Here is a 16,892-nt window from a genome sequence, read left to right on the forward strand (position 1 = left end):
GTGCTTGCAGATTCCAAATTAACTTTGATCTTTTCCCCTTGGTGATAAACCTGCATGGGCCGAGACTCAAGTGTGTTCAATTGTCAGGTCATAACCTTTAATGATGCCCCTCTAAATAGCTCTATTAACTTGGTGTAGCTGTGCCAAATTACATCATCTGACAGCCTAGCCTGATAGTCTCATTAAACATCAGAATGAAAGCAATTGTATCATAATCTGTATAATTTATTATAAACTAATCACCAGATTGTAGCATAACCTGAAGATAGAGGAACTGCTCAGTGGTGAGATTATGAACTAATGACAGCTCTTGAGTCCCCATTACTCTCTAGACTTGAGGCGTTGCAGAGTGTGATATGGTAGAGAACCCAGGCATGGTGTGAGCACCTAATGAGACACCTTCATCAGTCAGGTTCTGCTCCACCACCGAACAGAGAGCTGTTAACCAGCTCCTTTTTTAACTGGCATGGAGGTGACCCCTATGACAGTAGTGAGTCATAGCAACCTATAATCTGTCCAAGGGTGAGATTACTGTGTATTTTTTGGCTATGCAGTTAATTGAAGAAGAGATGGTAGTAGGAAGTAGGAGGTCAGATACTGGGGAGAAAGAAAGGCCTAAGGTCCCTCCTATTAGATTTGGCATAATTACCATAAAATGATGCTATCATTTGAGACAGTCCATCAATGTGTATCTAAGAGTTGCAATGGTAAAATGTTGAGGAAAAAATAAGGAACAGTGCAAACTTTTATGACGGTTTTACTCCAATGTTCTCCTGATGACAGCTACTTTCAGTTCAGGTAATTTCCCCCACTTGATGTAGTTTGTCCAGCTAGTAACCTTCCATGGATCTCTATTCCAAAGTCTGGTATAGTTTCTTCTTGAAACATCATACACTTTTTGCACACACAAAGTCTTTTGGCAAGACAGAGATACTACCCACTGCATTAATATCTGTGTTTTTTTGTTTATTATTTTGAGTCTGGCTCCCAATAGCTTAATCTGGCTTTGTCTGAGGCCCTTTAGTTCTTGCCCTGAAAGAGACAGTAGGCAGTCCATCCACACCCCCTCTCCTTATCAGGCATGATTTTATAGACTTCTACAATGTCTTCCTTAAGATTGCTCTTTTCCAGAATGAAGGGTCTCAGTCTACTCAGTGATTCCTATATAGCTGTCATAGCAAGGCTTTTATGGTGGTTGTTGCCCTCCTCTGAATCCATTTGTGGTCTAATTTATCTCTTTGGAGGTGAGGAGACAGGGACTGCACATTGTGTTCAAGATGTGGATACAGCATGGATTGCTATGTTTAAATAATATTTTTTTCTTAGTCTTTATTCCTTTCCTCGTGGAACCTAATGTTTGCTTTACTTCTTGGCTCTTAGAAAATACTGAGCTGATATTTTCAAGGAACATTCTGTTGCAACACCAAGATGTCATTACTGACTGGTATAGGTCAATTCAGAGCCCAGTATGTTATATGTGAAACTGGTTTTAACCCATGGATATTGCTTTATATTAATTTACATTGAAAGCCATTTGCCATTATTCAGGTTCTTACTCTTATAAAGCTTTTCTACAGTTTTTCACAGTCTGCCCTTATCCTTGCTGCCCTGAAAAACTTCATCAGCGCAGTTTGTCTTCTCATTGCTTATCTCTTTTTCCAGGCCACTTATGACGATGCTGTACGGTGCTGACTCTGCAAAACCCCTTGGGTGACTTTTTTTTCAGCAGTGCAGGATCTCCTCTTACCCAGTTTCCTGTTGTTTAACCAATTATTTATCCACCCCAGGACCTGTTGTCTTATACAAAATGTGTCACATGATGTTACTGTGCGACTGCCAGTGCTTCTTCCCCTTCTCCCTGTTTACATTGAGGCTGTAACTGTCCAGGGAGGTTATGAAACCCCCGCCAGCAAATAAGCCAGCCAGAACACTTCGATTATCTTCATCTTAATCTCCTCCCAGTCAAACCTCTGCAAATACAGCCAATCTTCCTTTTATTGCTACTAATCTTTGGTGAGAGACCTCAAAGGGAGATACCATCCTGGAAAGGCTTGTAGCATATGATTAGGAGAACATACTTAGTAAACGAAATACATTTGTACCGTCTGTTAACACTTTTAAATTAAAGAGAAGTAAACCCTCCAAAATATTTTTCCTAAGAATGAATTGAAATTTAAAATCTTTCAACACAAAATTGAATCATTCCTTGATCCCCAGATCAAGTATTGAGTGATGAAGCAATATTTTAAGGTGCCATTCCTCTGGTTTTCAGTTTGGTATCCTAATCACTCTTTTTTTTTTCCCTCCAATTTCTTTTCTTGAGAATGAGTCTGCTAGAGTGGGGGTTCAGTCTCTATTTCATTAATCCCTCTGCTGGTAACATGCCTGTTATCTGGTCTAAAAATTGGCTTCCATGATCTTGCTGCTTCATCTGGAAGATTGTTTAGGGTACATATCTCTGTGCAGATTAGTGTGTCTCATTCCCTCAAGAGGAATTACATTTTACCCTTTTTAATATTAACTCTTTGGCCTCAAGAAGTTCGTTGATTTTATTATTGATAATCAAGTTTGATATGATGTATTTTACAGAATATTGGCTTATTTGCTAGCTAATTTGGCACTGAATATAGCCAGGCCAACTGATTACATGTTTTTCCATTGACATTGCCAAAATACAGGAGGTGGTAGAGTAGACACACTCCTCCCTTCCTCTTTAAGGAAGTCTGATTTGGGTGGTTTTTTTTCAATTTTGTATTTTATTTTTATTTCTGGTATTCTTCAGTCTCAGAAGATGTACTGAAATTGTGATATGCTTTTGTAGCAAGAAATTTGTGTCATTGACATAGGAGAAATTTGCTAATAAAGTTATTCTAAATAAATAGGGAAGATTTTGCTGTACATTTGAAAGTCACATTTTTCACGCTGTAGTAGTTAGTGGCCATAGATGAATATTTGGAAAATAACCAGGAAAATGCACTAATTTTTAAATCCAAAATGTGCTTTCAGAAAGAATTAAAAATGAATGACAATCCTGACATATTTGTTACTCACCTCCATATAGGTTCTGCATTGAGTACTGCAGTAATGCAGAGGTCTGTGCCTTTCTTGTGTTTGGCAGACTTAACAATCTATTCTACATTTGTGCTTGAGTTTCTAACAGCTCATTTTGATTCTGTTGTGTGCCATTAAATATTTCCATCTTCTTCAGGGGAAGCATGCCTGTGCATTTAGGCTTCCTGTATCATCTTCCATTCAGAGACACTTTTTGTCTATAGATGAGTGGGAAGATTTTGGTTGGAAAGGTAGCAATGTCATCAAGAAACATTGCAAAGGATGTGCAAAGTCAACTGTTTCACTCCACAGTGCTTTATCTAAGGAATTAAGGTTATATAGTTTCTTTGAAAGTATTTTGGCCAGATCTTTCATTCCAAGGTGTTCTGTTCTTTGCTTATACACACTAGTATATTCTTTAACTGTTTATATTCAGAGGTGGGAGTAAGAGAGTAAAATAAACAGGACATTAACACCGTCATTGTTGGTAGAAATGAAGAAAGAGAAAGGCAAACTGTCAAAATGTGTAAATTATTGCAGCTTTGCTTAAGGTCTGAAATTTGGACTTGAGCATGTCTGCTTCGTATATTGTTGAGCAGCTAAAAATAAACCTAAGTCTGTGAACTAGATGGAGTTTACCTTTGCCATCATGAACAAGCCTGTGCTTTGCATCTTTGCACTTGTGCTATGTGTGACTGGTTGTCTGTCAGGAGTGGGACAATTTCTTGGAGCTGTTGGGGATTGCTGCTAATTATTTGTAATACTGTTGCAAAAGAATCTGCAGTCATTAATGAGGATCTCATTATGCTAGGCACTATACAGCCATACAGTAAGGTAAACCTGTACCCCAGAGAAATAATGAAAATAGAAAAGGGGAAGTTTGGCAAAAGGTAAAAGGACTACAGTTTTTGAAGGAAAATGTGAAAGTTATAAAATGAGTAATATGGCTACTGTCTGTAGTCATACACTCTTATTTGTTTACGGTATTATTTGAGCACCTCTCAATCTGTAACATATTTATGTTCACAAATGTCTTTTGATAGAGGGAAGTTCCATTATCTTGGAACTTAATCAGTGACAGAAAGAATTAAATTACCTGCCTATAATTACATAGATAGCATGAGTAGGGAATTGCTCTGGACTGACATCTCCATGTCAAGACATTCTTGGTCTTGACATCTGACCTGGACTAGTGCACTGTCCTTCCTTTTTATAATGTAACTGACATACACTTTGATATGCCTGTTTGCGATAAACTGATTTTGTATCTTGGATACAAAACATTAAGATCAGCAAAACGCCAATCCTTGTACAGATAGAGATTCAATACATTTGGCACAAAACATAGACGCTTTCACAGTCGCTGTCTGAATCTGGCAATGCTGTGTCATTCCATCATGTGCTACCCGTGCAGGGGGCCAACACTTAAGTATTTGGCTCAGCTTTCGTAAAACGTATGTGACCGGAGTTCTGTGATAGTAACAAGAAGTTGCATTTTATTTACACTATCACATCATATTGCTATTTGCCTCAATTTCCAGGGCTGGTATCAGGAGAGTAGACATTAATTTTGAACAATTGCATTTGCAGACGTGACTGATCCATTTGGTGACGGAATAAATGGGAAGATGATTACTTTTACTGAGCTACTAGGACTTGCCTTTTTTTTTTTTGTCTCTACAAACTGTCTCATTGTTGCTTTCCTAGTGTGGCTGGTATTACCAACGTCAGCAAAAGACGTCTGATTATATTAACTGAAGCCATTAGACACTTGCTGTCTGTACGTGTCTGGTATTTTTCTGTTTATTTAATAATCACAGAAGGATAAAATGTTTAAGGCCCAGATAGTTTGTCTTTTTAAGAAGGAAGTTTACATGCTTCAGGTTTTATAATTTATGCCTTTCCATTTCCTATGTATATTTTTTTTAAATCGTAAGAAAGATTAGCAGTTCTCTTGGACTCCCTTAGACAGTAGTTAACTATTTCTGTTAAGCTTCTTTCTACCCTTCAGTGTTTCTCTTTTCGTCCTATTAAGATACACAGCAGAAATCTATTTCTTTGGACAGGTATTTTAAAATAACTCATTTTCTTTAATGTAACTATATTCCTTTAATATAGGTTGAGTGATAAGTGATTTCATGATGAGGAAATAATGAGAAAGACTTACTAAAATGTAGCATTCAACAATGAATTTTGTATTTGCAGTGTTGCTATGAGCAATATGCGAACCACAAAAAAGTCTGAGGCTCTCCCAGAGTATAATTATTGGTTTTGCCCTTTTTGTTGTCTTGACTATGACTGACAAATATGATGCCTTTAGCATCATATGCTTTAGCTCATATTAGAGGTGTCTAAATAAACTGTTGAGAACACTTCTTGAGGTGACGTGGCTGACACATGACAAATGGGTTGTCTGAATGAAGTAAGGTGGGAGTCAAATTGGCCTAACAAATTAATGGCACTATGAGAAATCTTTTAGCTGGACACGCAGTACTCCACCTGTTACATGCCGTGCTCTTATGAAGAAACAGGACTTCTCCACAAACTCCTGTTGCAATAGAGAATGCTTCACGGTGCACCTCCTCAATCTGTGGCCCTGTCCCTGTCCCCTGCAAGGGCTCGAATTGAGAAACTGTGAACAGGAAGAGATTAATAAAAGCATGGTAATTGTGTTATAGTGGTTCAAAAATATCCCACGTTATGGTTGGACAACTGTAACTGTCAAAGTGGGTGAGAAATACAGATATGCCACTAACTTCAGAATGACAAAATTCTCACTTGATATCTGACTTTTGTAGAAACCTAAGTTCAATGACAAATCTAAATTTTCAGGCAGAGAGAGCTTTTCTACTTAGTCTAGCTATTATGCTTGTCTAGCCATGTTTCAGAACATTCAGCTTTTAGTTAAAAAGAATAATCACCTTTTGAGTTTTCACTAGACAAATTATAATCGATACGAGTACATTTTTTATATACATCTATATGAGAGCTTTCATAGTTATCATACATTTTTTTCTGCTATGGCCTTGATGATTATAAGTTTGCAATAAATCTTAGAGTTGATGCAGGTGCTAATGTATTTTACTGTTAAGCCATGAAAGATAGAAAAATTCTTCTTGGAGAAATTTGAATTTTATTCAGCCTATACATTTCCACTATAAGACAGAAAAAAATGTAATATAGACTCTGGTAAAGTCCTGCTTTAAACTACTAGGAATACATGATAGACTGAAAGAAATATCTGATATATTTTTCTTCATGTGCTGACTGAAAAGCAAACCAGACCTTCCAGATTTTCTTCCATTTGACCTTAATGCTGAGTTTTCCTATTGAAATGGGAAGGCCCAATTCAACTTTACAAAACAGAAAAGAAGCCAAGATATAATAATGAATAATTCAGAACCAACTTATTGAAAAACTTCCACTCTTGAAACTTATTGGAAGAACTCTGTAATATGGAATATAGATTTGATGAAAAAAGGATCATGAGAGCAACAAATCTGTTTGTCATCTGCATAGCAATACTTAGTCATTTGAGTAATATAATCAGGGAGTGCAATGATATAGACACAGAACAATGCAGGGCCAAGAATAAAGTCCTGTGGGATATCAGCTGTAAGTGAAAAAGGACTTGATTAAAGATGGCTGTATTAAGTAACAAGTAAATGGTCAGACAAAAATAACATTAGCCAGCACAACATGTTAAATTTAGTGATACATCTAGAGTACAATGAATATGCAATGGTGATTGTGAGTATTCAAAATAGAAGACTGACAGCATTTCATTAGAGCAAGCATTAAATTGTATTCACAAACACATGTACCTTGATCATTTCAGGTGATTAACCAAATGGCACTATTTAGTGGATGTCTCCAGTAGACAGCTATAAATCCACTCTGGCAATGAGAAAAACAAGTTCTAACTTTTGGTAATGTTTGCAATACAATAAGCACTCTGGGAATAAGTTAGTCAAACACATCTTCGCCAGTCATCATAATGATAATGACAAAAAGGGCACGCAAACAGACAACTGGAACTACTGCAGGTGAAGGCTTGGAAAGTGGGGAAAGGAGCCTTACCAGAGGAGTAGCTGGTATAGGTTTTTAGTTTTGTGGCTCAATAGAAAACCAGGTAGATAGTTTATCCCTTCAGGTATGATACGAGATTGACGATTTAAAATTCATTTAAAATTTCTTTGCTTAATTTTAATGTTAGGAAAATATGGGAAGATGTGGGAAACATGGTTCTAGTAACCCCAAGCTAAATATTCAGCAGTCTATTGTTCTGCACCTTTTGTTTACCAATCACCTGGTCCTGTTTTCCCTACTTTATTTGCTTTGCATTAGTCTTTATAAAAATGATCTCAATTTCCTATCGTGGGGTGATTTTTAAGGCTTTTAAAGATTTTTAAGGCTCTTATTCCTCAGCATCTGATATCACTTCGTGAACAGCACAACTTTCCAACATACTTTTGTTCAAATATACAAAGGTCATATTCTTCATCTGGTCTTTTCTCTCGAATTATCTGACTGATTTTATTTGCAATCTGTGTAGTCATACAAGCCTGAGCTGGAAACAACCAATTAGATCAGACTGTCCCTCTTCTTGCCAATGTGGAATATAGTACCCCAGACAGTGGACACATGCTTGATTTTAGCCAAAAGCTGAGAAGAAGCCTCCTGATCGTCACCCACTGAAATTTAAACTCTCATCTGTTATTAATATATTTTCAGCAAATGATTACCAGAACATCTGCTCATGCCCAGTAAATTTCTACTTCCTTCTCTTAAAGCTGACTTTCCCAGTGGACTGATGAAAGAGACATTCTGCACTCATTCTGCTCTTTAACATAACATCGGTCCACTGAAGAAATGTTAGCTGAAAGTGATGTAGCGATCTTTGTAGTTCATGTTGCAGCTATAAGAGCAAAATGATTGCAATAAGAATAGTAGGATTTCCATTTAACTCTTTTTTTTTTTTAAATCGGGAAGCATTATGAAACATTCAGCAAATGCACGTTTGGTGTTTACATGAAGTTGTAAGCATTTATACACTTTGAAAAGATTAAATACTGATTCTAAAATGACGATGCCAATGTGATATGATATAGCTTTATTTGGAAATTTATATAAATTGTATGCAACAATTGTATGCAATTGCAAACAAAAAAAAATCACTGTGGCTCAGAGGAGAGGCTTTTCTGAGGTAAATATGCTACAATAGTCTTTTAGATTTAGACATATGTTTAGACTGTGACTCCTATTTCTGTTTAAAACTTTTAACTTAAAGCTTTTGAGAAAGAGAACTTTCTTGGAGTTAATTTCCAACAGAAGATGCTAAGTTTCCATGGATATGGCCTGTGTTCCCAGCTTTGTAGGGTTATGCTGCTTCTTGATTATAGTGACATGAAGCTATGTCAATTAACATTCTTTCTCTAGACATATGCAACTGTTTGCACATATAACAGGCAGCTACTCACAGGTGGGGCACCTGAGTTTTGCATTTAAGCCCAACATGTAACCCAGCTATGTTTCTCATCAGGTTGGACACCCTGCTTCAGTGTTCTTGTCTGTCTTCTAAATTTCAGGATATATGAGGGAGTGCAAATAGATGTTCATGCTCCCCTGAAGGGAGGGGACTGTCCTGATCCTTACACACAAATGTGTGGAAAAATGCAAAGTGGCAGTATGCCCTAGCACCAAAGCCCCAGCATGCACACAGCATGCACACAAAGATTGTTAATCTTAGCGTTAATCAAGCCTTTAAAGTCTCTCCCTGTCCACTTCCATGTCCTTCCCAAAATATGTCCTCATATCCTCTTTCTAATCTCCCTCCCAACTTTTATTCTCTTCATCTCCATAGTAAGCATTCATCTGTATAATTTGCTGATATAATTTATTTGTGTGCATTGAGGAAAAGTCTGTACCAACATGGCTACATTTCATTTTCATGCTTTTGCCAGGGGTGCTGCTTTCTGATCTTTGTGTAGCCTTTGAGTGCCTTTGTGTAGCGCAACAGTGCTACGAGGACAGCACCCGCTCGACAGCCCAGATCGCAGCAAACTGGCTGTGCAGAGGTCCTCTTGTGTAGTCTCCTGCCTCTGCACAGCATAACCAGTTATTTACATAAACATTAGGCTCATGTGTCTCTTCAGAAGTTAAATTTGAATGTTTTGTTTAGGGTTGCTACTCCAACTGCAGATATTTAGGGTAATAAATATTGGGCCTGATCCCCTGTAAGGAACTACTAACCTGATGAAGTGTCAAGGAAATAGTTGGGCAAAACTGAAAATGGGAACCTAAAACAAAATCCTCCCAGAGCAGAAGAAATGTTTTTTCTTTGTTGGTTCAGATGGGCACAAAAGCCCACTAATGAAGTCAGATGACTTACAAAATATCTGAGTATGGAAGCTGTAGCTTGGCGGTTTCTGGTTCACATGATTCCAAAATCTGGAACTGTAGACTTCTGTCTTCATACACAGCTACACTGTGGGCAGTAGGTTAATGGATTTTAGAGCATTAGAAGATTCAGCTTTTAAAAAAAGGTCACATTTAAGCCCAGTTGTAACAGAAGTTGGTTATTCACTGTGATTGCCTGCTGTGCATGATTTAGTTGGAGTTGACATCTTGAAACCTTATTACTGTATTCTGTTCAATAATATTGAAATACGTTGTTTTCACTATCTTATGTTTCAGAATAAGAGCCAAGGATTGAGTTTTGTCCGTATACACGCGCCTTGGCAAGTACTTAGTCGAGAAGCAGAACTCCTTAAAATAAAAATGCCCACTAAAAAGGTAAGTATCTTCCATCTTCTATCAGCTAGTTGTATGACTGGAGAAGGGTAGATCAGAATGCTAGTTAAATGTATAGAAGCCCATAGAGTTACTTTATTTCGAAATCAGAGCAATAGAACTGCCAGGCTTATTCTTTCACATTACTAATTATTTTGAGATGATTTACTATTCAGAGTCAGATTTAAGATGGGATTTTCAAAGGGGATGTCAAAGGCCACAGAGGCAGCTGGCTGACAGACTGCGTTCAGAAGAGTGATGACAGAGGTGAGTTTTAAGGAGGGCTTTGAAAGTTGAGAAGGCAGTAGCTATTTGGATTTTTGTCAAGGAACTTTCCTCAAAGGTGAGGTTCAGTATGGGAGATAGTATGATAGCTGGTCATCGCCTTAAGATGTCTCTAAAGTCTGGGGATGCCGAAAAAGTCTTTTTTGGTGGTATCAATGACTTAGTGCATTCAGACTTGCCCATTGTCATTAAAACTTCGGCTCACTATCTTCTTTACAGTTGTAGTAGCTGAGAATATCTAGAGCTTTCAGCAGAGTTGCTGGCAAACTTTGTAAATTCTGAGGAGCAAATCCCAAAATTTGTGGTCCTGCAATGATTTAGCACACTGGGTATCAACTCCACTGAAGTGGAACTGCCTTGTGCTTTCAGTTAAGTGATACTCATCAATTGCACTACTGAACATGTATTTCATTGCATTGCCATCAGAATTAAATGACTTCTTTCACAGGGTTGTTGTTGTTGGTTTTTTTGTTTGTTTGTTTGTTTGTTTGTTTTCATATTGATTGTTTCCAATGAGCAAAAGCTTCAGTGTTGTTCACATCTTGTGGTGTTACGATCTGTGACTGTCAGGGGCTTGGCCAAGCCAATCTTGTGTACTCTTACTGTATTGTGTTTGCATCCCGGGGGGGGGGGGGGGAAAAGTCTTGTTACTTGTAATCAGTCTTTGAAAATGCGTAGGTTTTGGACAGCTACAGTACCTCTGTCCTTTCTGGCATATTGATGGATGTGTAGGCCCTTTCTAGAAATGGACCTACATATTCAACTCCTCTCTTTGATCCCTTCCCAGCTTCGTTCCATTTTTAGTGCCTGCTCATTTCTCCCTCCTTCTTCCCTCATGGGAATTTTCCCCTCCTAGCTTTTTGCAGATACACTGAAGCAAATTTTACACTATTTTAATTGAGGAATGTTGCCATCATATTGTTCTGAGTTAAGGTCTCCAGGAACTAATAGTCTTTAGTGGCCGTCCTAGTCACTCATGAACAGTTTGACATCCCCTTCTCTCTTCTGAATGGGAGAAGAAATGTACAGTAAATCATAAAGCCCTAAAGACACAGAATCATCTGGGGTAAAGACACTGACAAATTACTTCATTTAACCACTATATATTATACATTATTTATAGCATCCTTTTCTTTAAAGCAATAGATTTCAATGAACGAATCAGGTCTGTGCACACTTCATGTTGAAAGAGATTGCTATATAACTGACATTTATTGAATAGTATGACAAATATTCGAAGAGCAAATGGACATGCAGTCATTGATTAGGCAGTTATGCAAACAGTATTCAGGTTTGTACCCATAATTTGTTTTGGGGTGTAGAAGACGACGAAATGAAATATGTCTACCAACAAGGAAACAGATCTCAGTTTTCCTGAAAAGTCACCCTAGGGTAATAAGCTGTTTTGTATAACTTAAAAGTGATATGACATTCTTAAGGAGAAGATTGCTGACAACTCTTGTTGGCTACATTATTTTTCTATTATTTCAACAGCAGAAATAGAGCACTACCAGGGCACTACCAGAAAGCAAGCATGACAGGAAAACTATGATCATGTCTTAATTTTTTTGCCATTAAAGACAGTTGGAAGAGGAATTTCCTGTGAAGAAAACAAAAATCCACTTTGAAAAACTGAAATCTTGTATTTTGGGGATTTGGCAATACAAACTGAAAAATTCAGCCAGTAACCACTAAAAAGAAAATTCTGGTTTTGTTCAGAGAGACAAAAGGTTGTTTTCAAGGCACATTAGGTATTTTTTGTAATGCTATTTTCATTTATTCAAACATTCAATGAAACCATAAACAAAGCATTTTCAGTGGAAAGTATTTATCCACCTCTAAACATGATGAATTGGTTGCAAAAAATTTTTTTCAAATATTCAGTCTTAAATAATTTTTCAGGACAAATGACATGCTGGGAAAAGGTACTTTTTGAGCAATTTTAACTATATGTATATAGTTACATATATGGATATGACAATACAGTTATTTTTGATGAGTGAGAATGGGCCACGCTCAAATATGAGTGTGAGAAGCAAACAGGACCAACTGGAAGCATTGATCTGTTCCCAGAGCTATGATGTCTCTAGTATTAGTGAGACTTGGTGGAATGAGTCCCATGACTGGAGTGCTGGGATGGAGGGCCATAGGCTGTTCAGGAAGGATAGGCAGGGCAGTCACAGTGGAGGAGTTGTACTGTATGTAAGGGAGAAGTTTGACTCTACAGCCCTTGCAGTTAGGGATGATATGGTTGAGAGCCTCTGGGTGAGGATTAGGGGGATGGAAAACAAAGGAGATGTTGTTGTGGGTGTCTACTATTGATTGCCCATCCAGGATGATAGCACTGATAAATTATTCTACAGGCAATTAGGTCAAATTTCTGGATTGGTAGCCCTTATGGGAGATTTCAACTTCCCAGATATTAACTGGGAATACCATGCTGCTGTGATAAGCAAGTCTGAGAATTTCCTGAAGTGTGTTGAAGATAATATCTTGTCACAAGTATTCAGTGAGGCAACTAGGAAAGATGCCCTCCTAGATTTGCTATTTGAATAGAGAAGGACTCATGGGAGATGTGATAGTAGATGGCTATCTTGGCCACAATGATCACAACATGGTTGAGTTTTTAAAATTTTCAGTGTAATGAGAAAAAAGGTCAGCAGAGTTGTTACTCTAGATTTCAAGAGAGCAAACTTTAAGATACTTAAAGATCTAGTTAGCAGTGTCCCCTGGGAATCTACTTTTGAGGGCTTAGGGGTCCATGAGTGCTCGTCGTTTTTTAAGAACCACCTTTTAAAGCACAGGAGCCAGCAATTCCAGTGTGTCGTAAGTCAAGGAGGCGGGGCAGAAGACCAGTTGGTTGAACAGGGAAATCCTCATGGGGCTCAAGAAGAAAAAGAAATTTTACCGTCTCTGGAAGCAAGGTCAGGCTTTACAGGAAGATTACAGAGCTGTGGTTCGCATATTCAGGGAGCAAACACGAAAGGCCAAAGCTCAGCTATAGCTGAAACTGGCCAGTGTTGTGTCAGAAACAAAAAGGCTTTTTAAAGTATGTTAATAGCAGGAGGAGGTCTAAGGAAAATATTGGACCAATACTTGTTGAAGATGGTCACCTGACAAATAAGGATGAAGAAAAAATGGAGGCCTTCAATGCTTTTTTTCCCTCGGTCTTTAATATTAATGATAGACCTTGGGCTGCCTGGTCCTCCGAGTCAGAGGACCACAACTGCGGGAGGAGTTACTTTCTGTTTGTGGACGCTGAATTTGTAAGGGGCTATCTGTATCAGCTGAATGTTCCTAACTTCACGGGCCCTTATGGGATTCATCCCAGAGTACTGAAGGAGTTAGCACATGTTACAGCAGGACCCCTTTCAATCATCTACCAAAGGTCTTGGGAGTCTGGGGAGGTCCCCGCTGACTGAAAGCTAGCCAGCATTATTACAGTTTACAAGAAAGGTGAGAGGGAAGACCCAAGAAACTACAGACCTGCTAGTCTATCCTCAGTACCTGAAAAGATTATAGAGAAGATCATACTGTGTGCTATTGAAAGGCATTTAAAGGACAATGCAATCATCAGCACACGGTTTCATGAAGGGAAAATCCTGTCTAACTAATTTTATATCCTTCTAAATAACGTTACCTGCCTAGTGGATGATGGGAAGGTCGTGGATGTAATTTTTTCTGGATTTTAGTAAAGCTTTTGATAGTGTCCCTCATGGTATCCTTCTGGACAAGTGGCCCAGCTGTGAGTTGAGCAGTTACACAGTGTGCTGGGTGAAGAACCGGTTGAACAGCAGCGCTCAAAGGGTTGTAGTGAATGGGGCTGTGTTTGGCTGGTGACCAGTCACCAGCAGTGTTCCTCAGGGCTCAATTCTATGGCCGGTTCTGTTCAAAATATTTATCAATTATCTAGATGCAGGAATTGAATTCACCATTAACAATTTTGCTGATACCAAACTGGGAGGTGCTGTTGACTCTCTTGAGGGACAAGAGGCCTTGCAGAGGTATCTAGATAGATTGGAGCATCAGGGAATAATCAATAACATGAAATTCAAAAACAAATGCTGGATTCTGCACCTGGGATGGAGTAATGCCGGACACAAGTATAAATTGGGAGAGGAGTGACCAGAGAGCAGCCCTGCAGAAAGGGACCTGGGGGTGCTGGTCGACAGCAGGCTCAGTCTGAGCCAGCAGTGTGCCCTGGCAGCCAAGAGGCAAACCGCATCCTGGGGTGCATCAAACACAGCATAGCCAGCCGGTCAACAGAGGTGATTGTCCCGCTGTATTCAGCGTTGGTGCGGCCTCACCTTGAGTACAGTGTGCAGTTCTGGGCCCCACCATTTAAGAACAATGTTCAGGTACTTGAATGCGTCCAGAGGAGGGCAACAAAGCTAGTGAAAGGGCTGGAAAGAATGTCCTATGAGGAGGACATAAACCCATGTTTGCTAAGGTGGTCTGTGTTTCAGGAAAAAATACCTTCATATCTCTGGGAAGATCCCTAGCAATTCACATCCATCCGAATCAGCAAAAGCTAGGTCCTTGCACTTAAAACTGCCACATAACCGTGAGCCTGGCATCCTCGCTTCTAATGGCATATGTACATGTGCTGTCAGATCATACTAGTAATAATTACCCAGGAATAATTTATTCTGCCAATTGGCAGTAGGTAAAGGCCAGTCCTGCTTTGTCGGCTCCCTCTATTCCCAGTTACAAAGTCAAAATAATTACTCTGTCTTTCTGTCATCTCCCTGCAGCTCCTAGTTTAGTTAGTAAGGATGTTTCTTGTATTAACAATTCTGCACTGATTTTTCTTCTGAAAGTAGCTTGTGAAGTACAAGAACTTCTTTTTGGAACTGAAACCCTTATGGATTCAGGTGCTTGCTGTTATATGGGAATATATCTTCAGAGAAGGCGCTTATTTTAATTACAGATTTAAACACTTTTTTTTTTTTCATTGTAGTGGATTTTTGGCAGTGACATGCTAATGTACAATATTTTATTTACTCAGATGTATGAAATCACAGAAGAAGGGGGAATACTCAAAACGTTAAATGAAATATGGTGCAAATTGACTGAACCTCTGCAACCCCAGGTGCCACAACAAGGAAATACCAACATGAAAAGCCTCTCTTACCCATTTTCCAGAGAGAAAATATATTTGTGAGTACTTTAAATTGTGATGAGCAATGAAGAAAGCTATAACTTCTCATTTTAGTGTTGTCATGTTTTCTACCAGTATTTCAATCAAAATTCAGAAATTCATTGATATTTCTGGAAATCCTGAGGAAATATCCAAGCTGTCAGATTATTCCTGGATAACATTTCCAAGTGATAAAAGCGTATGTCTGCATAAAACTACATTTATTGAGGGCCAAGTAAATAGATCTAAAGTAAATGAACATGCATTGGCACTGAGTTCAGTTTCAGTGGATTAACAGAAATCTAAATTGCAGAGACTTTCTGCCAGTGTTCTACTTCCTTCTGCTGGATAAGGCACTGGAAGCAGTGCAACAAATAAAATATCTATGTTTTTAGCTTGAACTGTAAATATCCTGGAACAAATTCCTGATTATTTGGTTAAGGATATTACTGCCTGTTTTGAAAAAAGAAAGAGCTAGTAGAAATCCGATAATATTTTTCCTCTTGATAGATTTATTGTAGTAATTAAAACTTGGCTAATAATATGCAGATAAGGAATTCTTGACACCTGCCCTTTCACTCAGAATAATACTTCTGGGCCCAATTTGACATTAAACACTCCTTTTTTCCTCATGGATGTCTCCTTATATTTATGTCTGATAAATAAAATTCAGTAATAAATATAATGACCCACCATATCATTTATTGTCCTCGCCGACAATTTTAATTAATACTGAATACAAGTCAAATTGTTTGAGAGCAATAAACTGGGAAGGCTAATTTCACATATGATGATTTTAAGGTTTAAGGGAATGCATAATTCCAGTGGAATGGTTATTTGAAAGCAAGTGAAATGTTGACTGGTTAGACGCCTGGAAAAGAATAATGAACATCTGCATTAGACTAGTTGAAACCTAATAACGTAACCTCAGAATGTTATAGTGTTGAGCGTATGTTATACGGAAAAGATTAAAAGGTCATCTTGTGTAAACAATAGACAAGCTCCCCTTACCCGAAAGGCATTTTACGTTAGTTAATATTTTTACATTTTTATGCCCACCATCATTGCAATCCAGGTAGAACTCTGAATGACTAGGTCTTAAACAGCACAGTCTATTATGCTATACTATTTCATCTATATTTCCTTTAGACATCTGTTTTTCTTACTTGCTCTGGTTTCTAAATGAATTCTAAATCAGAATTTATATATTATCTTACTCATTGCTACATCTGAAAATATAACTGATTTTTTTTTTCTCTCAACGTTTTAGGTATAACATTAAAGACAAAGACACCTTTTTTGACAATGCTACCCGCAGCCGAATAGTAAGTAAACAAAAGCAACATATCATTGACTTCTTGTGCTGAATGGGATTTGCTTTAATAGTGAGTGTTGGTGACTACTTTGCTAATTTCATCAGTTTATGCATTTCTCTGTTTCTGTAAAACACTAAGGAGTCGTAAGTATGTAAGAAATACCCTTCCGGAGCTGCCCAGTGGTCCAGGAGTAGGAGATGTTATGTAAGGAAACACTGCTACTGACTCCTCTCCATTCTTCAAAGTTGTTATTAAGCCCTGTTTCCTAATCTTTAACTAGATTTTATTCCATAAAAGGACCTCCTCTA

The 16,892-nt window shown here is 38.1% G+C and overlaps 1 protein-coding gene across 1 annotated transcript in view; it reads left to right on the forward strand.

Moving 5' to 3' along the window:
- The window catches only part of ANO2 (anoctamin 2), a 181,565-nt gene that overhangs the window by 20,901 nt on the left and 143,772 nt on the right, over positions 1-16,892 (forward strand). Inside the window, exons 2-4 of the mRNA XM_075162780.1 lie at positions 9,748-9,846; positions 15,137-15,288; positions 16,539-16,593. Coding sequence (XP_075018881.1) covers positions 9,748-9,846; positions 15,137-15,288; positions 16,539-16,593 — 306 coding nt within the window. The remainder of the gene's footprint in view (positions 1-9,747; positions 9,847-15,136; positions 15,289-16,538; positions 16,594-16,892) is intronic.

This window comes from Calonectris borealis, chromosome 1, assembly GCF_964195595.1.
Source record: "Calonectris borealis chromosome 1, bCalBor7.hap1.2, whole genome shotgun sequence".
In the NCBI taxonomy this organism is placed as follows: Eukaryota; Metazoa; Chordata; class Aves; order Procellariiformes; family Procellariidae; genus Calonectris; species Calonectris borealis.